The 23631-nt window shown below is 43.7% G+C and overlaps 1 protein-coding gene across 2 annotated transcripts in view; it reads right to left on the bottom strand.

The window, feature by feature from the left end:
* Window positions 1-2882: 2882 nt before the first annotated feature.
* Window positions 2883-23631, bottom strand: part of STAC3 (SH3 and cysteine rich domain 3) — a 33551-nt gene continuing 12802 nt past the window's right edge. For both annotated transcript variants that reach the window (XM_083599800.1, XM_083599801.1), the window contains exons 4-12: window positions 20997-21094; window positions 19985-20045; window positions 19795-19886; window positions 18567-18633; window positions 14655-14701; window positions 13664-13755; window positions 10924-10975; window positions 10233-10382; window positions 2883-6180 (exon numbers count right to left, since the gene is read on the bottom strand). In XM_083599800.1, the coding sequence (XP_083455926.1) occupies window positions 6082-6180; window positions 10233-10382; window positions 10924-10975; window positions 13664-13755; window positions 14655-14701; window positions 18567-18633; window positions 19795-19886; window positions 19985-20045; window positions 20997-21094 (758 nt within the window). In that variant the 3' untranslated portion in view covers window positions 2883-6081. The remainder of the gene's footprint in view (window positions 6181-10232; window positions 10383-10923; window positions 10976-13663; window positions 13756-14654; window positions 14702-18566; window positions 18634-19794; window positions 19887-19984; window positions 20046-20996; window positions 21095-23631) is intronic.

Here is a 23631-nt window from a genome sequence, read left to right as displayed (position 1 = left end):
TCTCACCAAAGTGGTGCATGCACTGCTTATCTCTTGCTTGGACTACTGCAATGCACTCTATGTGGTGCTACCTTTGAAGGTGACTAGGATACTGCAACTAATCCAGAATGCAGCTGCCAGACTAGTGACTGGGAGCAACTGCTGGGACCATATAACACCAGTCCTAAAGGCTCCCAGTACGTTTCCAAGCACAATTCAAAGTGTTGGTGCTGACCTTTAAAGCCCTAAACAGCTTTGGCCCTGCATACCTGAAGGAGCATCTCCACTCCCGTCGTTCAGCCTGGACACTGAGGTCCAGCTCCGAGGGCCTTCTCGGCAGTGGCACCCTCCTTTCAGATGTCAAGGAGACAAATTATTATATAACCTTTAGAAGGCACCTAAGGGAGCCCTGTTTAGGGAAGTTTTTAATGTTTGATGTTGTATTGTGTTTTAATTTGTTGGGCGGCATATAAATTATTAAATATATAATATAACAGTAGTTATTACTAAGCAGGGCACTTGCACTCATGGGGGATTCCTGTTGAAGTTCAGTGACTGGGCTTTCCTCAGTTACCTGCTCTGTTTAACCTCCATGGACCTGCTAAAGGAGAGGCAACCTCGTCTGGAGGCTCAACATTTATTCTTGGACTGCACAGTTCAAGGAGGCTGCTGCTAACAGAAGGGGAAAGGAGTTCCAAAGAGGGTAAAGGAAGGCAATACACTGACAGCACTTAAACATTTCCCAGACATAAAAGGAGGAAGAGAGGGAGCAATTACTTGCCACATCTAGTACTGTATAAGAGCAAAGCACAGTTTGAAGGGCAGGGCAGGGCAGGGCAGGGCAGGAGACTTAGGTTCAATAGTTGGGGGAAATTGCTAACTATCAGCATAGCTCAGTAATGGACTCCACCTGGACTATGGAAGGAAATAATTTGTTGGGTGACAGATATCTTGCCCGAGGTGCATGGGTTGTTGGGCTGTTTGAACCACTGGTTCCCCCCTCAATATCATTCCATTAGCCCCCATCCCTCAGCAGCTCACATGTTCACCAGTGTGGCCATTACTTTAGCATGTTCTGCAACGGATGTGGGCAAGCATTTGCCACCCCAAAGGTTGCACCCATCATACCTCACCATTGGCTATGCTTGTCAAGGCTGATGGGAGCTGTAGTGCAGCAACCTTTGGAGGGTCCCAAATCCTCCATCCCTGTTCTACAAGCTGGCTTTAGAAAACCATGAGGTAGGGCCACCTGGATTTGGTGGTGCAGTAAAGGATCTTTATGCCAACTGTGCCAGGTGTCATTTGACTCCCTCTTCCATCAACCAAACCCATAGGGTCATGCCAACAGGGGCTGATGGGAGCTGGAGCCCAAAAACATTTGGAAGGCATTGTGCTGGCCATTCCCTAGAGCAGACATGTCCATCTCCCAAGAGACTGTGATCTACTCCCAGTATAAAAAAAACTGGCAGTCATTGGAGGGAGGAGGAGCATGCATGGGTGTGTGGAAGGGGAGGATTGCCCATAGTTGTTGAGCTTTTTCTAGGAGGTGGGAGGCCTGAGTTGTTGAGCATTTTTAAGGGGGGATACCATAAATTGCTCACAGAAAACTCTGATGCTAACAAATGCATTCAGCGCTAAAGCCAATTAGCAACTCAATAACCGTCATCAAAATAGTGCACAATTAACACGAAGGAAAGACAAAGCGAGGGCGTGGGGGCAGAAACATTATTGCAGCAGTTTTTTCAATGAGGAGATCTAAAAGCATCCCATGATTGACCACGATCTCCAGGGGATCTACTTGTTGATCCACCGGTTGGACATTGCTGCCCTACAGCAGTCACAAAGACCCCATTATTTCATCCACACCCTTTCTGTTCTCTCCCAGCCTCGAAAAGCCAGCTTGTCTGTACACCAGGGTGAAGTAGCTGCCCAGTGCTTAGGTTTAGTGGATGAACAGGGTTGGGACCAGGAATGAAAGGGGAGTGGGAAGTCAGAACTTCCTATTAAAATTATATTTAAGATGCTTTTGCATTAATCCATAAGACTCTCAATGCAGAACAATGGGATACACACAAAATATTTGTGCATGCTCACCCCAGTGATCAGACACTTCACACCAGGTTGGGAGTTATCAGGGCTGAAAGCAGAGTATATTTAGAAGGCAGGAGAGGGAGAGAGGATCCAAAAGGTTTGAGAAGCATCATTCTAAACCTGAGATGCCAAATCCTGAAGGGCACTAGTGCCCCCTTGAGGTATAAAAATCATATGACTTTTTGTTGCCAAACTTTTCTTCCTGACTCTCCTGTTTGACCCCAGCAATTCAGATACCACAAGTGGACAGGCAGCACCTGTTCGCTTAGGATCAAGCAGCAGAAACCCCCTATTCCACCCTCCCGCCTCCCCAAATGTTTGCTCCATCCATGAATTTTCCAATGACTTAACTGTGAATCAACAAATTCAGCTGCACCTGTCTCATGGCCCCATATATGGTAGCCACCAGGGCAATGCTCCAGTTCCCAGCGATGCTCTCAGGTTTCACATTCCAGTCAGGGACATGGCTTCTGGCTTGACTGTTTCCACTAGGCAAGAAGAAGCATGGTACATTTTCTGCTGAAAATAGATCCAATTTAGAGAGAGGAGGAGGGAGTCTAGATTTCATGCAACTCCACTCCCAACATGATAAAATGCTAGAGCTCTTTTCCAGAACTTGTCACAACTGTCTTCCCAAATAGCTTTTTGCCACATAGAACCTTATTAACTCAAAGGCTTCAGGGTGCCAGCTTCATGGTGCCTGCATTTGCAGAAAGATTGCACTGTGGTGCACAAAATTCTGTGCCTGGGTGGTTCACAGAATGTGCCAAAGTCAAATTCTGCAGCCCGAATCAATTATGCAAATCACTCTGTTTGTTTACACTTTTCACAGGTTTTATTCTACTTCTATGAATAAAGCATACTTTGTGCCATGACAATTGGAACTCCTGTTCAGCCCCATCCCAGTTTGAGATTCCACTAGACTTTTGACCAGCCATTTTCAATTTTGTCTCCAGTGGCTTGTGGATTAGAAAGCTGCTTAAAAAACACAGAATGCTGAGATTCTCAGGATACTAAATTCTGCATCAGATACCAAATTCCCCAATGACACACAGGGAGACTTGTATGATAGCCTTGTACCTGCCACTAACAGACACAAATCCCTGGGCAGATGTTTCAAATATGTCCAAAACAATGGCTTCTCATCGCCTGCCCTCATCTTATCATTTGAGATCAAATGAGACGAGAGACGGGTAAGGTGGTGTAGACACTGAGTTATGCTTGTATTAGGGACCAAAAAAACATGTTTGATTTCATGTTGCCTTATCTAGCCCAACTCCATCATTCCCACTTTGAATTGCTCCTCACAGATACAACCCTGAAAGGTTCTGGGACAGACAGCTGGAGGTGTATATTCAAAAGCACTTAGCACCCACAATATACATTTATTTTTCATTGCTCTAGCCATCTTGATCAGAGGACTATGCCAACACTTCCTGCACACATATCCTGACGAGTGCATATTAACCCTATTTGCTAACTTCTCTTCCTTGCCCACACAGGACTCAACTTGAGCTCTGAGTGAAGCTGAAATGTAGCTGGTAACACAAATCCTTTGGCGCAAAAATCACTTGGGAGTTCATAAAGGTAAAATGAACAAGAGACAAAGGCTGCTATCCTAATCCCACTTACCTGGGGGTAAACTGCACTGAATTCAGTGGGATTTACTTCTTGGTAGACATGGTCAGGATTGTGCTGCAAGTACCTAGCCCTGCTTTGTTCTCCTTTTCACTTCCCCCACCTGACGCTTATCTGAAACTGCAAAGTGCCCATTTTGGGGACACAGGAAGTAGACAACTTCCTATGCTTTAAACGCAGTATTGGGGAACCTGTGACTCTCCTGCTGGATCAGGCCAAAGGCCCATCTGGTCCAGCATTCCTGTTCTCACAGTGGCCAACCAGATGCCTAAAGAAGGGCCACAAGCAGCACATGAGCGCAACAGCCCTCCATTCCAAAAGCAGAGGCAGAACATAGCCATTATGGCTAATAGCAATTGATTGCCTTAACCTCCCTCCCTTGTCTAATCCTCTTTTAAAGCTCTCCAAGTTTGTGGCTGCCACTGCTTATTGGGGGAGCGTATTCCACAATTTGGCTATGTGAAGAAGTATTTTCTTTTGTCTGTCCTGAACCTTCCAGCATTCAGCTTCACTGGATATCCATGAGTTCTAGAGTTAAGAGAGAGGGGGGAAAACTTCTCTCTTTCAGGCTGTCAGGATAAAGGACATCAACAGATGCTATGAAGGGCACCAAAATGTGTGTGTGTTGTATGTAAATGTGGGTGTCAGCTAAGCATGCTTTGGAGCCTGTTGATTCCTTAGCGTGCTTTGGCACATGTGATCAACTGTGAGTAAATGAGACTGAGGAAGCGGGCTATTGCAAGCTTGCATGGTCTCTCGTGAAACCAAATGTTGAGTGCCTCCTCAGTGTGCAGGTGTGAAAGTAAGCCCCGTACACCATAACTGCACATGAGAATGTGTGCACAAATAAACTTTGTCTGTGTTCCATGTGAGCAGGCAACAGGCTTTCATGAAATGAGTGCAATTGCACCAAGAGTATCAGCAGATTGCATACCACAAATGAGCTGACCCCTCATAACAAGCCTAGTCATCAAATACTATCTGTAACTTTCTCAGCAACCCTAAATCCTGGCAATATCTCAGAGCAGGACAGGCTCAATTTATGTAGTGTCCTCACTACCCTTGTGTCATTGTTCTCCAGTAATCTTGAATATTAGAAGGAGAAAACAGTCTTCTCTGTCATGCAAGGAATTGGACTTTCACTAAGGCAGATTCAGATGTACAAATAAGAGCTCCCAGACCACCTTCTGTGGCCTCTCTCCCACCAAGAGATTCAGGAATTCCAGATGAGCATATAAGTGCATACCTCTGTGGAGAAGGTGCACGTGTGGCCACTTCAGATATTATAATGCAAGTATGGAAAAAGAAGAATGGGAGCATTACTTGTGGGCCCTTTGTTGTTTTATTCTCATAGCATCCAAAGGGATCGATTCAGCATGGACTCTTAGCCTTTCTGAGCCACCTCAAAGTGCACAAGGATCATAGAAACAGGCAATGCTCTTTTTCCATAACATGCAGCTTTCCCACTTTGCTGTGGCCAAGTTATTAGTCACCTTGCATGCCCCCTCCCCCAGAAAGAAAGTCATAGCACTGACCGTGTATGGAGAAATGCATGTATATTCATGTTTTAAAGAAATTCAGTTGTCTAGAACATCTAGCCTCCCTCATAAGCGAGACCAGAAGGTGCATAAAAGGGAACAATCTAAAAAGATTCAGTTTCACAACAGCAGGAAAATGGAAGAAAAGGATAATGGGAAAGGTATATCATTTCAACATAACTGGAGCTGATTAGCCCAACTGAGAAAATCAGGTCACTTCATTGGACGCTGACCTCAAGTCCTGCAGCTTTATGCTAAAGTAGGTAAGCAGGCTACTGAGGGGTAGAGAGAGATAACATATATAGGCAAAACATAACAAAACCTAAGCAATCCAAATAATGGTGGGAGTTGCACCACCACGAGCAAAGGGACAGCCATTTGCCTCCAAGTAAACACACACACACAAGCTTTGTGCCACCTGCAGGAGACAGCAGCAAATGTCACTTGTCTAGTCTGGCAGTCAATATGAACAATCAGTATCCACTTCCTTTGCAGACAGGAAGCAGAACAGCTTTGTCTGCATCCCAGCACCTCTGTGGCTTACATCATCAGTGGATTAACGGCTAAACACATTCTGGAATCTGCCACCACCACCAGAGTCCAAGAGGAGAGCCAAGGGCCCCCCTGCCCAAAGGTGACAAAATTATGTGCTCCTCGCCTTGTATCCTAGCTCAGAGATACAGGTCCTGGTGGAATATCTTCACTGGGAGCCACACAGGCACTCGCAGAACCCAGCTCCATTGCAGGGAGTCCTTGGTAGCTGGGAATCTCTTTCCAAAGAAACAACCTGGCCTTCGGCTCTGGCCATGAAACCCATAAATGCCAGGGCTGGGTCTCAGATCTCCTGCAGGAAGTCGACAGGGAAGAGCCCCACCTTGCGGCCAGTGTAGACTTTCACGTACCCATTCAGCTCCTCACCTTTCTGCACCACAATCTATTGCAGGATGAAAGAGGAAAGGGGAACAGGTAAGAATCAGAGCCAGATTGCTATGTCCCATGCTATTATACCCTTGCCACCTCTCCCAGAGAGAGAGTGAAAACAGTCATGGCTCATTTCTGTAAGTCTGAGTACCTTTAAAAGCAGCCACAGAGCAGCATGTAAGGCTTTGGTCTAAGCTAATACAATACACAAAGAAACAAACAGGTGTTGTCGTGGGGCTTAGAACCACCCAGATAAAGGCTTAAGACCCTGGATCTGGAGCATCCAGCTGGTGTCAAATTCTGTGCCTGGACTGTTGAGGCCACATAACTCCAGCCCTGAAAATCTTGCACTGGCCGTTCATACACTATCAGACTAGGTTCAAGATTTGTGTGTTCCTGTACAACTTGGGTCCAGGATACCTTAAGAAATGCCTGACTCCCGGTCGGAGCAAAACAATATAAACTTAAAGCCTTTGCAGATGACCTTGTATTGACATTACAAGAGCCAGTACCTAGCACCAAGAGGGCTTTAGAATTAATCCAGGAGTTTGGTCATGTGGCAGGCTTTAAGTTAAATAAGTTAAAAACTAAGGTTTTGGAGAAAAATCTGACGCCGATGGAGAGAGAGAGGTTTCAGAAAGAGACAGATTTGACATTAGTAAAGAAGGTAAAATACTTGGGGGTGAATATGACTGCTAAGAATGCAAATCTATTTAAAGATAACTATGAGAAATGTTGGTCAGAAGTGAAGAAAGATTTAGAGATTTGGTCGAATTTGAAGCTTTCCTTGCTGGGTCGGATTGCTGCCATTAAGATGAATGTATTGCCGAGAATGTTGTTTTTGTTTCAATCATTACAAATCATTGACAAGATGGACTGTTTCAAGAGGTGGCAAAGAGATATTTCTAGATTTGTCTGGCAGGGCAAAAAGCCCAGAATAAAATTTAAGATACTTACTGATGCTAAAAACAGAGGGGGGTTTGCCCTGCCGGACTTCAAACTTTATTATGAATCAGCAGCCTTTTGCTGGTTGAAGGAATAGCTACTTCTTGAGAACACTGACATTTTAGATCTTGAAGGTTACGATAATGTATTTGGGTGGCATGCATATTTGTGGTATGGCAAGGTTAAAGCGCATAAAGCATTCAAAAACCATATTGTCAGGAAAGCACTATTTAATGTCTGGATAAGGTATAAAGATTTTTTAGAGAATAAAACCCCAAGGTGATTATCACCTATGGAAGCGAAAGCTATGAAAAAACTTAACATGGAGGCAAAATGGCCAAAGTATTGTGAAATCTTGGAACAGGAAGGTGACAAGTTGAAATTGCAGAGTTATGACAAACTCAAAGGGAAGGTGCGAGACTGGTTACATTATTTTCAAATAAGAGAGGTGTATAATCAAGATAAGAAAATTGGCTTTTAGGTGGAAAAATCAAAGTTGGAAACAGAACTGTTAGAACCCAGTGCTAAGATATTATCAAGAATGTATAATCTGCTGTTGAAATGGAGTACTGAGGAAGAAACGGTTAAATCTGCCATGATCAAATGGGCACAAGATTTAGGACATAACATTATGTTTGCTGACTGGGAACAGTTGTGGACCACCGGGATTAAATTCACGGCATGTAATGCCTTAAGAGAGAATATTATGAAAATGATGTATAGGTGGTATATGACCCCAGTCAAGCTTGCAAAAATCTACCATTTGCCCGAGAATAAATGTTGGAAATGTAATGAAATTGAAGGTACATTCTTTCACCTTTGGTGGACATGTCCGAAGATTAAGGCTTTCTGGGAAATGATTTATAATGAAATGAAAAAGGTGCTTAAATGCACATTTGTGAAGAAACCAGAGGCCTTTCTCCTAGGCATAGTTGGCCAATTGGTGTCAAAGAAGGACAGAACTTTCTTTATGTATGCTACAGCAGCAGCAAGAATACTTATTGCGAAACATTGGAAGACGCAAGATCTACCCACCTTGGAAGAATGGCAGATGCAAGTAATTGACTATATGGAAATGGCCGAGATGACTGGCAGAATCCGAGACCAGGGAGAAGAGTTGGTGGAAGAAGATTGGAGGAAATTTAAAACTTATTTACAGAAGTACTGTAAAATGTATGAATGTGGATGATATTGAAATAAAAAGAAGAAGTTCTAGTAACAAGGGATAAAAATTGGAAATTATAAATTTGGGAGGTAAACATTTAAGGACAAAGTAGTACGATATGAATTTGCTGAGCTAATTGTTAAAGAGGGATACAAAAAAGGGAGGTGTGAGGAAGTCAGGAAAATAAGTTAACTAAAGATGAATAATTAGAAAAGAGTGATTTGTGTTTGTTTTAGGTTATTTATGTTATTTGTGGTGTTTCTGATTGTTTTTTTCTTTTTTTGTGAAAGATTGTATTGTTGTTTATTACTTTTCTGTGTGTTTTATGTATCTTTCTATTGTTAAACTTAATAAAATATTATTATATATATAAAAAAGAAATGCCTGACTCCCTCAGATCTCCAGAAAAGTCACTGTTAGTGGTCCCCTATGGCTCGGATGCACAGCTTGTAAATACCAGGGTCCATGTGTTCAGTCTTGTGGACCCAATTTTGTGGATGAGATTAGATAGGCAATAAAGCTTAACAAATACAATACAGGTAACATGAAGTTGAAAACTACCTGTTGAACTTCCAGTGCCTCATGAGGACCTTTTGATTTCAGTAGGCATCTTAAACAACTTCTGATTGTACAGTTGGTTTTAAATTTCATGTTACCTCTATTGCGTTTGTTAAGCTTTCTTGTACAGTGTTTAGAGACTATTGTAATTAAGCGGTATATAAATTGACAAAACAAATAATAAAAATCAAAGTCATCTTCAGTTTGGCCCTAGGAGACACTTGGGCTGGATCTACAAAAGCGTTATTAACAATAATGTTATGTAACTCACAATGCAGTTTTCCATCGTTGAAGGCTCACTGCTCTACAGCGTCCTCTGGTGTCACATTTTTATAATGCATTTCTAATGTTGTAACTGATGAGTGTCGTGTTAAGTGCCTATAGTGTTACAGTAAGTGCCTAAGAAATTGGATCTCATGGAAGAGAATATTCAACACTGGGAAAGGTGTCACAAGAGACACTTAAGGACTCATTTCAGTCTATTTGTCATGTCTGAATGATTCTAACATAGGTCACGGGGGCGAGGATGTGGAGAGACAGAAACGGGCAGAGAAGAGATTTGTTTTTTCCGTTCAGTGTACAGAGCTGGAAAATGCAAAACTGTTTTGAGCATCTGGTGTGAAATGGCCTAGGAATTCTGGAAACAAAAGTGTGTAAGGGCTGGTAGGGTTATTTCCTGTTTCTGGATCTGGTTTATGGGGCTAATAATGAGAAAGAGAAACAAGGATGGATGAGGCTCTTTCAGATGGAGAGCATGGAGAGAAGGGTAAGATAAGCTACTGACTGTTAGCAGTGTTTTTGCTATTAAGTGGCTGCCAGGGTGAAGGTTCTGATACCAGTGGTCAAAAGACCCCCAAAAAACTATTCTGTAGCCATGCATGGGTTTTAAGACAGCATGGGAAATATTTGTTTTTGGATGGATGGGTTATGAAACTTCAGAATGGCCTCTACAGGTCAGATGATTGAGCCACTATTTTCCTGCCTGCTCCACAACATTTAATCCGAAATTATGCCACAGTCAGTTAGGAACACTCAAGAATTTCATTTGGACTGCATTTTTTAAAGGTAACCATCCATGATTTGCAATTCCCAGATGGATATGCAGGTTGGAGCCCAATTATCCTTTGGTTGTCAACACTTCTCTGAATTTTGCAGTAAGGTTCTTGACTCAGGAAATGTACAAAATGAATATAAAAATGCGTATTTGACATTAAATAATGTAAATTCCCATGTATTTGTTGTTGTTTTTAATGTAGAAATGCATAGAATGAACTTATGAATGACCATATGTGAAACTGACTCAGATTGATTTATCCATCCCTACTGTAAGAGTGGCAGGCAGCAGGGAGATAGGGTGTTAATTGTGAAAGGATAAGAGTTGCCTCCAAGTTACTTACCTGATCCTTTTTTAGTGTGATCTGCCCAATCTCTTTGTTGCCCACAAAGGACCGCATCACTTTGTGTACCCGTTCTCCTGCACGTACCCGGATAATAAAGTTTGGTGGGAAGTATCCAATTTTATCACCAATCTCTCCAATCTTCTTGCCCTAGAAGAGTGCCGCACATGGGGTTAAGGTGTAAAGAAGTCAAACCACCAGAAAGCCACATTCTTCTGCTTGCCACTAATTAGGACAGTTCAAATGTATTTAAACATTTAAAGCAGCAGTGGTGAAAGGGGCAGGAGGTACAGGGCCCAGCACAAAAGTTCCAGGGTTTGGGAGCCCCTGGCAACATCCATAGTTAAACCAGTTTACATTTACCATGTGAACATGCCCTGACTAGCCCTGAAGCGGTAGATAGAAGCCCATAACTCAGATGTCAAGGGAACTTGCAAGTCAACATCAAGGGGGATAGTTCTGAAACCACAACTGAGACAAGCCCCAAATAATGTTTGGGGCCCCACCACTTATTAAAGTTCTTTTTTCTTTTTTCTTTTTTACATCGTTTCTAGGAGATCAAACACTTTCCCCTCAAATGACCAGATTTGACCCTGAAGCAGAAACACAGTTATCTTCTGCTTGTTATGTATCTTCCCTGCCCCCCCCCCCATGGCACATCGCCTCAAGGCAGTGAGCTCCCTTTTCTTACCCGCCACCATTCTTCATTGGAGTCGTCAACAATGGCAATTTTGTCCCCTGGGCTGAAAGAGAATGAGAGCGAAGTTAAAATATCGCCACAAATGATGGTAAACCATACGTTCCAATTTGCCCACAGAAATTCTGGAGTCTTGGACAGGTTTATCCGTCCCCCAACCTAGGTACTTGACTGAGACCGGCCCAAACAAACCTCCCCTTTTATTGATACCACCACTCAGCAAAGCAAAGAAGTCATCAGTGAGCATGGGTAGTTGCCTAGCAACTGCCATATTTATTCTTCTGCACCACACATCACCACAAGACCCAGTAGGTGGCCTTAGTGTGAAGGCACCAGCTGGGATATGTTTTGGGTGGGGCTCTGCTCTCCTCCCTATTTTTGCCCAAATCTGCACATGTGATGCCGTATTTTCATAGCACCCTGTTATGTACTGAGTTGAATAGGATCCAAAATGCAGCAGTCTGATTGGTCCTAAAACAATAGGATTCAGAATGCAGCAGTCTGATTGGTCCTAGAACAATGCAGCCATATGATTGGTCCGCAGGAGCCACCCAATCCAGCTCCAGGTGGAAGTGAATCCACAACCTGATTGGCCTACAGGAGAATCCCGGAATTAGCCAATCACGTGTAGCCCATTGTGTAAATAATGTATATAAAGCAGATATTGTGAGGGAACTTCCATTCCTCCTCACCACTATGAGCTGAATAAAGAGCATGAAATCCACTCTCGACTCCGAGTATATTTCACACCCCATGAGAAGCTGTTCTAAGATGGCTGTCAAGCTGTCAAGTCAAATCCCAGCATTCGCCTTCCCATGTGGAATACTGTCATTCAGTCAGGATTAGAGGGTGCTTGAGGAAGAACCAAGTATCTCACCTTGAGCTCTTTGGAGAAAAAGTGGCATATAAGTGTAATAATACATTTTTTTTAAGGAAATCCTTCAGTGTGAAGGAAAACCTGACAATGGATCTTTTGGCTCAGCTCCTCAGTTCTAACTGTGTTCATTACATTTGCATCCCACCCTCAAGAATCAATGTGTGTTTACTGAGTTGAAGAGCTTTACTTTCCCCCTTTCAGCTGTGAGCTTTCAGATGTTTTCCCCAGAATGGCAACAGTGTATTACTGAGGGGAAACTGAGTTTACATTTTATTATTCCAGTGTCATCACCACCAAACCACTAGCTATAAAATTACTGCTCAGTCAACTGGGAAAAGCAAACTTACCCATTACTGTTGTTCCCCAGCACAAATATTATTTTCAGTGTCAGAAATGGAAATATGAGCTCAGAGACCAAGACGATAAGAATTTTGGAAAAGATTGGGAAATGTTTAATGTATATATTAAAAAGTATTGTTAACACAATGGCAGGATTTTAAGAACACTTGTAATCTTAGAGATACTATAGGAGAAATTAGATGATTTTTTAAAATATAATAATAATGATATGCATTTGGAAAGGAAAATTAAGGAACCAGGGGAGGGGGTGGAGGGAAGTCACAGGTTTTGGGGAATCCTTAATTTTAGATTTGAAATTGGTTTTACATACAAGTAAGTGTGTGTGTGTGTGTGTGTGTGTGTGTGAGAGAGAGAGAGAGAGAGAGAGAGAGAGAGAGAGAGAATACTGTTTTTGATATGGTTTTTAAATTTTTGTATAGTTTGTTAAATTTCAACATTTATAAGCCACCTTTCTTGACCAATGCCACCCAAGTCAGTGAACAAACTACAAATATTTTGTTTGTTTGTTTGTTTGTTTTATTAAATTTCTACTCTGTCCTTCCTCCCAAAAGAACCCAGGGTGGCAGAACACAATAACATTATAATTTACCTTTCAACCTTTTAAAAAATACATCCCCAACAATACATTAAAATATAATTCTGCCAGTATAAAAACCATTTCCAGAACCAAAGCAATGAAGCATCAGTGCAACAGCAGCATGGCCAAAAATCCCATCAGTTAAAAGACATTGTAGAAGAGGTGCACTTTCAAAGTCCTTTTAAATACTGAAACCGAGGCGGGCCAAAGCTACAGCCCTTGAGAGGAACTTCCACAAGGGAAGGAGCCACCTCAGGGAAAGCCCTCTGCATAGTAGCTGCTAGTCTGACTGAATTTAAAGGAAGTTTCAATGAGTGTGGCCTCCAACACCAGTCTTGAAGCACTGGGTTCAAACCCCCACTCAGCCATGAAGCTCACTGTGTGACCTTGGGCTAATCCCTACTTCTCAGGCCTAACCTGTGTCACATGGCAGTTGTGAAGATAACTTGTGGTCTCCTTGGGAGAAAGGCAGGATATAAAGGTAAACAAATATGTCTACAGGCAGGTCCTTCAAATAACCTGGCTCCTCCAAGCCATTTAGGTTAGGGCTTTTAAAGTCAAACCCAATAATATGCATTGGGCCTGGAACTGCCCAACTGGTACAGAATCAGCATAGCATGTTTTGACTGTCTGGCTTCCATGAGCAAGCAAGCAAGCAAGCAGCCACATCCTGCGCCAAGTGAAATAGTTTTGACTATGGCAGACCAACACGGCTACCTATCTGCAAGTGAAATGGTTTATAGGTGACAGCCAGGAGTAACCTATAAGATCTAGATTCTGTTGGCATCAGGTTGGCTAAGGCTATGAGAAATACAACCCAAACATTTCCATGCTGGGACTTGCCTCTGCAAGAAAGTGAATTCAAGATCATCTGAGCTTGGTAAACTCTGACCAACACATACAAATTCCAAACCACTTACTGAAAATCCAGGTCATCCTTCTCCAAAGCTTTGAAGCGATAGAGTGCAATGAAGTAGTGAGACTGCTGGAACCCAGGTTGCTGCTTCTTATTCTGTCCAAGGGAAGAAAAGGAGCCCATCAAGACTTAAGCAATGGAGTTTAGGAGAGAATCAAACCCAAGGTCTCTTCAAGATTCAAAAGGAATGGCCTATACAAACACTTCCCAAAATCCACCTTGGCCAGATAAGCTGGACAGTTGTGCATTGCACAAAGAGTGATTTTTGCACCACCTGACTTCAGTGTGCATAAATGCAAATTTAGAAATAGTGACTATAAAGAGCAATACAATACATCTCATCGTAGTGGGGAAGACCAAAAGTGATTTGTGCGCCTGCTCAGTCTGCTCACCAGGTGCCCCGAACGGTTGATGGGCAACTTCAGTGTTTCTATTCTTTAGTTTTATGGTTCTTTATCTTGAAATGAGACTTGGACAGCCCTCAAACAGAGGACACCTTCCAAGAGACGACTCTCCACTGGCAGTCATTCAAAATAAAGGAATGTGTCCTGTGAAGTAGGACACAGAGCCACAACCCCAACTGCCAGATCTTCAGTGGTGCACAATAACTGCCCCAGAGAGTTCAAGCAGACCCTTGCAAGCAGGAAGAACCAGCCCCAGGCAGCCATGTAAACTGGCCTCCTCACAGTGCTATATACTCTGTCCCTGTCCATTTTTTAAAAGTATTTCCATAGCAGCCTTCAGTTAAAAAGCCTCCAGGACAATTTGCAACAATAAATAAAAACCACAGGAAAATCAGGAAAAGGCAATGCAGTAACAGCAGATATCAGAAGGTGGGAGAAGATAAACCAGGGGATTCCTGGCTGTGGAGGAGGCGGCTTGTGGGTGGGTGTGGACGTGCATCATCTCAGTGCTGCTGGCATCTCACTTCAGGGAGGGCACACATTACACCCCCACCTCCCAAAGGGGGAAAAGGGGCAGGCAGAGTCAGGTACCTTATCATCAGGGGCATTCTTCTCAGCCTTCTGTGCTTCTGGATTTCCTGGACACAAAAAGAGAAAACCCAGCATTCAGATAGGGGCATAAGTAGGGAGAGAGGGAGATAAAAGAAGAGTGAAACTCAAATTTGTCCATTCCCCAGGCATCACTACACTCTCTCCTGGTTGAGTTTTCAGGGCCTAAAAAATGAGGAATCTATATAGTGAATCTCTCCAAATCACCGTTGTTGCTTTTACTATGTTTATTGCCCTTACGTACAAGATTGCAGCAGTGCATTTTATTCACCCCTGCTTGCCTTTTCATGTTCTCTCTCTTTCTCTCTCTCTCTCCCTCCCTCCCTCCTCTCTACTAGAGACCAGTACAAGGAAGACAGCAACTCTCACTAGTATTGCAGGTGCCAAGGTCGGCGCCTCCATGAGAAGAGGTGAAGCAATTTGCCTCAGGTTGCAGAGCCGCCTCACTCCAATATGGCCACAGCCAGGAGCAAGGATGCTGTTGCAGTGGCAGTGCAGGAGTGGCGGCAGGGGCAGGAAGCGTCAGGGAGACAGCAGCAGGGCGCTTTGCCCACAGTGTCAAAACATCCCGCACCCGCCCTTGACAGGTGCAGCCGACTGCCATAACTGCAACAGCCATTCAGTCAAAGGAGAAGAAGCAGAACATTAGGTCCTGCTTCTTCTTCTTTCCTTTCCTGTTCTTCCTTCAGTGCCAGAAGGCAGCAGCACCAGTCGACCCACTCCTGGGCTAGTAAGGAGAGGGAAATGGTGGCCCTCCATTAGGGGTGGGCTGCTGGGTCAATTCTGGTTTCTCTCACTTTGTCATTTTTCCAGTCTTCAGTTTTCTATATTTCTACGTTAATTGCAATTTATTTATTCTGAAAAGTAATTCATTTTAGTGTGAATTTCTTCTAACAGACATAATATAATGCATTTTGAATGTTATCTTCTCTAATACAGTGGTACCTCGGGTTACAGACACTTCAGGTTACATACGCTTCAGGTTATAACCCAGAAATAGTACCTTGGGTTAAGAACTTTGCTTCAGGATGAGAAATCGTGCTCTGGCGGCACAGCGGCAGCGGGAGGCCCCATTAGTTAAAGTGGTACTTCAGGTTAAGAACGGACCTACGGAACGAATTAAGTACGTAACCCGAGGTACCACTGTATATGCATTTTTTGCACTTTACCCAAATATATGTTGTTGTTGTTTTACTCATTACTTGGCTAGAGAACTGCATTGTAAATTTGAAGGACTGTAGATTTCAAAGTTTGGCTGTACTTTGGTTCTCAAATTATCTTGGAGTTTGTATTTACATGTGAACTGATTCAATTTTTTTGCCCCATCCTTAAGGGAGGGAGGGAGGGAGGGAGGGAAGGAGAGAGAGAGAGAGAGAGAGAGAGAGAGAGAGAGAGAGAGAGAGAGAGAGAGAGCTGTCTCTGCAGGACACCTGTTCCTGTTAGCATTGCCTCGAGGAAGACACAGACAGCACCCACTTTCTCTGGAGCCTCATGCAAACATACACCCACTGGCGGAGGAAGAGGAGTACGGGGGGGGGAGCGCACAGCCCCCGGCAGAACGATCCCAGTGGGGTGCCATCGCGGCTGTCCCCCTGCCAGCGCTGAGCGCCCCACCTGCTCTCCGCGACTGCATATACCCACCCACCTACCCATGTGCCCAGTCTTCCAATTCATCAGGATGACAAATGAACAAACTGTCCATTTATAGCCTTGTTTGAAATTTTGTGCATTCTACCCCTAAAGATGTCTGTCAGTGTTTTCCTACTCTAAGAGTGCCCTTGGCTGACCTGCAAAGAGAATCCAGCTTATCCCAGTGTTTATGGCAGTGTCAGAAGGCCCAGGAAATAAAACCTGGCACAAGTTCCAAAAGGGTTTGGAAGAATGCCACCCTCCATAATAATCACTAGGCAATATTGTCCCAAATACTCAATATGTCATTCCCTTGGAACCTAAGACTTGTTAAAGATGAGTTCACCAACATTTGAAGTGAACATATATTAGGTAAACAACAGCAAGGGCTAACTAAAATGATTAAAATTATGCAGGAAGTTAACCCAACTTCTGCACCAAGATTAGCTGGATATCTCCATCTACATAAATTATGTAAAGCAAACTGGCACACATTTGTTAATTTTGCGTCATTCATTCTACAGGTAGTCATGGCAAGTGGCACTAAAGGAAGGCACTGAAGTCCAACTCTTCAGAAATCCCAAGAAGACTCTGTCTGGTATGGTGAAGGGGAGGATGCAAAAAGTCCCCAACATATCCATATGGAACTGGGAATGTATACTGTCTGAAATTCTGTAAAGTTTCAGACTTTCTAAAGCTTTAGACTTTCCAGGGCCCAGTCAATGCAGACAATACTAAATTAGATGGAGCAATGGACCAGCTCGATATAAGGCAGCTTCCTATGTTGTTTCTATATCTCAGACCATATATTTTCAAGCTTATTTTTGCACACATAGAGGCTTGGAAACTTGAGTGTGGGATGCTGCTCTTAAAATCAAATCCAAGATTCTCAATACGCCAAACTATTTAATCTATAATATAATATTATAGATTATGGCTGAATCTAGACACATCAAAAAAGCGTTGCAGGAATTCCCTCTCTACACGCAGCACCCCGCCAGGGGTATTGCATACCAAATTTCCAAACAAATGTGGCATCATCAATAGCATCCCCACCAGATCTTGTTCAGACACATATACCGTATTTTTCCATGTATAAGACTATGTTTTTTTCCTAAAAAATAATGTCAAAAATTAGGGGGTGTCTTACACAGAGATATATCTCTCCCCCCATTTTCTTAAATCTGAGTCCCCCAAAATAGGGGACGTCTTATACATGGGGGCATCTTATAGATGGAAAAATACGGTATATTATTATTAATCTTATGGCCTGTAACATAGATACAGAATAAAATACAGACTCATACAGACAACGCCCCAGGGAAGGGAGACTGAAGTGTTATTTGTTTAGTCATGGGTATGTTGATCTTTGATTCGTATGACTACTGAAAGAAACTTTGCCATGGCTGCTGTGATATCATTGGACTTGTCGTCCAGAAGATATTTGATATAGTAGGCTTCGGATTGACCAGGCCAATTTGCCAATAGTGATTAAATCAATAGGTTCCTTGCTTGATCATATTGTACGTAATGCAATAAAATATGTCTCAGGTTAAGTACTTAATTCGTTCCGGAGGTGCGTTCTTAACCTGAAACTGTTCTTAATCTGAAGCACCACTTTAGCTAATGGGGCCTCCCGCTGCCGCCACTCGATTTCTGTTCTCATCCTGAAGCAAAGTTCTTAATCCAAGGTACTATTTCTGGGTTAGTGGAGTCTGCAACCTGAACTGTATGTAACCTGAAGCATCTGTAACCCGAGGTACCACTGTATATGGAAGAAGGTGTTTCATTAGACACCTAGGCCCTGGAGTCCTATATGGCTCTGTATGTCCACATTTGTATGTACAGTGGTACCTCGGGTTAAGTACTTAATTCGTTCCGGAGGGCTGTACTTAACCTGAAACTGTTCTTAACCTGAAGCACCACTTTAGCTAATGGGGCCTCCTGCTGCCGCTGCGCCGCCGGAGCATGATTTCTGTTCTCATCCTGAAGCAAAGTTCTTAACCTGAAGCACTATTTCTGGGTTAGCGGAGTCTGTAACCTGAAGCGTATGTAACCTGAAGCGTATGTAACCCGAGGTACCACTGTACTGTATGATACAGCGTGGCTAGGTTTCATTTATGGTGATAAATTTCCACGACCCCTTTTTATTATTGTTCATCTGGTCTCTTCTAGAATTGGTCTATCTGAGTTCTAGATCTAACAAATAAGCTTTTGGACTGCAGAGTCTTTGAAGAGCGGTTTTTTCCAAGGTCTGGCACTTACCTGCCTCAGGTTGGCCACCCTCGTTTTTAGGGGCCTCTGTTTCCTCCTCCATCATAGCAGCCAATGGCTAGAAAGCAGGACGGGAAATGTATCAGAAGGCATCAGCTTTGTTGCAGTTGACTGGAATGAAGCATCCTCACTAACTGAGGCTGCAGAAGACTCAGGGTTGGGGCACACAGCAGGGAATTCTGGGTTACATGAAACTAGGCAAGGCCTCAGGAGTTTCTGGCAGATATTTCCAAGATAATGTGCATAGGCGCATGAAGAGGATAAGGAAAGAACCTCAGTTTGTGGGTGGTTTATATAGGTCTCCAGAGAAGGATCTGGGGAGACAGGGTTGCCAGCTCGCAGCCAACCTCAAGCTGCTATATCCTTAAGTCTTCCAAGGCTGGGAAAAATGGTTAAGTATCATCTTCCCTGCTAAAGAGCTGAAGAAGTCAGATTTACATACCCCGTCTATTGTCCAAGAACAGAGCTATACTTTACATTAATTAATGCAGTAGGAATGATGTACCGGTAATTTATATTTGCACATGCATAATTAAATGTTGACATGTCTGCTGCATTTTGTACTATGTTTTTAATGTAAACAAAATCATGCATTAAATATTATATTTAAGATTTTTATTGTGTATTATGTGTTAGATGTTAGCATTATAAGATATTTTGCATATTTCATAAATTTACTTGTAAAACATATTACTATTGCTATTGGCTGCTACTGGCAACAGCGGTGTATGGGCACCACTCCTCCTCCCCCTATTGTAGCTCTCTTACCCATGGTCTCGCTTTACAGCATTGCACATTTATCTGCCCCACAAAAGCAGTAGCAGATGTGGACAAGAAAATGTCTACACTGTGGGATCTGATAAACTCTTCCTCAAGGTTATGGTTGGAAAGGGAGAGCTAAGCTGCACAGCTGATATTTTTAGCAGACTCCTGGCAGAATGCTTGAGAAAGAGGGCTGCAGCCTTCCGGCGGGGTGGATAAGTTAAATGTATAGCAACAAGGAAGGGGAGTGGGGTGAGGAAGAGGTCTGAAATACTGCAAGCCCCATTAACCCTTTAATTATTTTATTGTAAAGCCATTAACCCTTTAATTAAGAGCTAATTTAGTCCTGATTCCACCACTCCTATCTGGAGGGCACTTGCCATGGCTGCTATGGTTACGAGACGATGATATGATACCCTTCTGTGTCATGATTGTTTCCCCACACCATCTCCCTTACGTTCTTTTTGTCATCCTGCCCTTTCTTGCGCTCCTTGTTTGCCATGACAACACCTGTCCGCAGCGTCTCAAACACAGGGTCACTTCGGTTTGCTGTGGAGTGAAAAGCAACAGCAACAAAATTAGGCTGCTGTTTGTGGCAATGGAAGCCCACCTTTGGAATGGGTAGAGGCTTGCAGCAGGTTACTTACCACCAGAAAGTTGTTCGGCACCGTATAATGGAGAGCTGTAAGCACGACGGAAACCCGGGGGCTGCAGGGCAAAAGAAGAGTGTGACGCACAAGTGAAAGGGAGAACCCAGCCTCATCCAAAACTAAGGAAGAAGGGCAACTCTTTCCTAAATACGCTGCCAATAGACCAGCTTATCCTCAGAGAGCATCTCTACCCTAGCTTAAAATAAGGTCAGGCAGAAAGGCAGAAACAACAATTTTTGGAAATATTATCACGGGTTGCAGAAAAAGCCTCTGGTGATTCTTTGGGGACTACTGTGGAAGGGGCAAAACAGTTGGCCTAAAACAGTTGGCCCAACCTGGGGCCCTCCAGGTATTGTTGGACTACATCCCTGAAGTAAATATTATGAACAGCTTGATTCAATGCAGTTTTCTTTTTCTTAACTTTTTAAAATTGCTTTTCAGATATATACCAACAGAAGAACGAATACAACTCCCACCCTAGAGGAACAAGAATCTATCTCATGGATTAAAAAAATACACTTCTATAATACCGCTAAGATGCTGATGGTTCCACATCAATATAAAATGGTTTTTCTACATTTTCAAAAGCAATTATTGCAATATCCTCTGTCCTTGTAATTGTTTTTTTTTTAAAAAAATGTCATCAAACTCAACACTATACCAGATCCATGCTTCTAATGACAGCACACAGACACAAATTCTTCCTGTTTTAGCTCAATTTACACAAGCTGTAAGCCCTAAACTGCCCAGGAACACAAAAGTATTTTGAGCATACAAATTCTGTTATGTTCCCTATTAAAGCAATCAGAGAAATTTCTCAGTTCTCAGATTAGCATGTCTCTTTGGGGAAGATTTTATCTCCATGCCAAAACATTTCCCACCCTCCAGCTTATGGTGGCCAAAGCAACCTCTGAACTTGGCGGCCCAAGCCTAAGGCACATGGCATAATATCATGTTAAGTGGCAGGAAGCTGGAACTTGGGCAATGGGGCCAGGCAGGGAATACTTACAATCTTGCCAAAGCAGCGCTGGAACTCCACATAGTGTTGGCAGCTGTGGTGGATGTGGGTTTTGCAGTTCTTGCAACGCAGGCCGTATTTGTTATTGACTACAGTAGAAAAAAAACCAATCTGTTGGGGGCAATTTGGGCTGTAAGAGCCAACCCCCTGCCAACCGTGCCCCCCACCCCTGCAACTCCTGCAGACTAAATCATGAATTGGGAACCTGAGGTCCTCCCAGTGTCACTGGACTATAACTACCATTGTCCCTGGCCACACTTTGGCCATGTTGCCTGGGGCTGATGGGAGGTGGAGTCCAGCAACATCTGAAGGGCAAAATGTTTTCCTCATCCCTGGACTAAACTCGAGGTGTCCGCAGCATGCTCATGTCCTTTAACATGGGCCTGTCCAATCACATGTAAGACAAGATGGAAGGTACCATTTCCACCAATTGGTCTCACTTCAGTTGAGAGCCCAGCTTGTGGGTGGGTATGTGTGGATGAGCGGGGAAACTTCAACACTCCCTGAGTGTGTACCCTTTTGGCACTTTGAATCACACTGTATCAAGAGCTGTCAGGGCAGAAATCTTCAGTTCTGTGTGCAACTGCCCCATGTGGTGAGAACTGCAGCTTGGACCATTTTCTTGCCCGTGAAGTAGCCTCAGGCTCTGGACTGGCCCTGCCCCCCCCAAGCTGGCTACTGGGCCTATAAAAAGGGCTCCTGACTGGTCTAAGACCTTGCCTAAGCAGCTATTCCTTTCTGGCTCTGGTACCCGTGGATCATTTCTTGCAGCTTGGCTTTGACACATTCCCTCCTTATCTGTCTTACCCATCTGTGTACATGATATTTTTGGAGGGAGGGGGAGGGGCTGCATTTAAAACCAGTGTTTTCTTCAGCACTTGCATTGGTCTCAAGATTGCCAGTGTCTGCTTTCAAAATACTGGAAATTATAACTGCCTCTGAGCAGGTGCAGAGTGGCTTTCCTTTATAAAGGAAGCCAGCTAGATACCACTTTTGAAAGGACCAGAAAAGTCCAGAAAGGAAGGACATATCAGTGAAACATCAACTGAATTTGTGGGTGGGGGCTGACTTCAAATCCTTTTTCTGGCAACTGGCCAACAGGCTGATTGGTGTCATACGGGACACCAATTGTGCTGGAAGAAATTATCAATGAGCAAACCCTTTCGCATCTCATGTGAATATCACAAGTCCTCACCTCATAAGAGAGAGCTGCATTATTCATTCCCTTTCCAGTCATAGGTATGCATGTCATGATATGAAGGGGGAAGATGACAGATGGATCATGTTGCAAATTCCCCAACCCCCAGTTCTTTCAAAATTGGGAAGGAGCTATGACTATTAACTTCATTCCCTCCCTCCCTGTTACATTACAGTTCCCTTGAAGCGGCTCCAGGCACTATGTACTCACTACAGCATAATAGGAAAGAGAGATGTGGGCTTTACCTTCTCAACTTTAAAATGGCCACCTTGAATGATGAAAACTCATCTCTGACTCAGTGACATTTTTTTTGGGGGGGGGGAATGCTTGTGTGTGTATCAACTATATATTTTGGAAAGTTTGTTCATCCATTCACTATGCACTGCTTAAGATAAAGATAAAGGTAAAGGACCCCTGACAGTTAAGTCCAGTCGTGAACGACTCTGGGGTTGCGGCGCTCATCTCGCTTTACTGGCCAAGGGAGCCGACGTTTGTATGCAGACAGCTTTTCCAGGTCATGTGGCCAGCATAACTAAGCCGCTTCTGGCAAACCAGAGCAGTGCACGGAAAAGCCGTTGACCTTCCTGCTGGAGCGGTACCTATTTATCTACTTGCACTTTGACGTGCTTTCGAACTGCTAGGTTGGCAGGAGCAGGGGCCGAGCAATGGGAGCTCACCCCGTCATGGGGATTCAAACTGCCGACCTTCTGATCAGCAAGCCCTAGGCTCTGTGGTTTAACCCACAGCGCCACCCGCGTCCCAACTGCTTAAGATAAGGTAGCCAAATTGGACCAAGTCGGTGGACTGAAACTTTCACAATGGCACTATTTTAACACTGCTTTCAAAACTGTACTGGTTTGGGGGTTTCTTAGAATTCCCAAGCAATGTTGGGTATAAGGCTGCTAGTTATATATATGTGAGCCACCATCATATCCAGCATTTAGCCCAGGCTTCCTCAAACTTAGCCCTCCAGATGTTTTTGGCCTACAGCTCCCATTATCTCTAGCTAGCAGGACCAGTGGTCAGGGATGATGGGAATTGTAGTCTCAAAACATCTGGAGGGCTGAGTTTTTGGAAGCCTGATTTAGCAACACAATCCATACCTTCTCCCACCTGTACCTTCTCTTCATCTTCATGACTCACCATCTCCCTGAAGCCTTCCCCATCCCCCTTCACTCCCTCTCCTTTACCCATTATGGTTGCTGCCATTTTACACACAGGACTCGTGTGCCTAGGGTGGCCATGTGTCCTGATTTATAGGGGGCAGTTTATCATTTGGATGCCAGTCCTCTAGGTGTCCTCTTGGACTGACAAGCTGAAGCCTTGAAGCCGCCCATCAGGAGTTTGCAGCGCTCGCCACTACGACAAGGTGCATTGCATTTCTATTTATAGTAAATCTTTCCAAACTGGCATCTATGCATATTTATC

This window comes from Podarcis filfolensis (assembly GCF_964270895.1).
Source record: "Podarcis filfolensis genome assembly, chromosome: 2".
NCBI classification, from domain to species: Eukaryota; Metazoa; Chordata; class Lepidosauria; order Squamata; family Lacertidae; genus Podarcis; species Podarcis filfolensis.
This window is presented reverse-complemented; position numbering and strand designations above follow the sequence as displayed.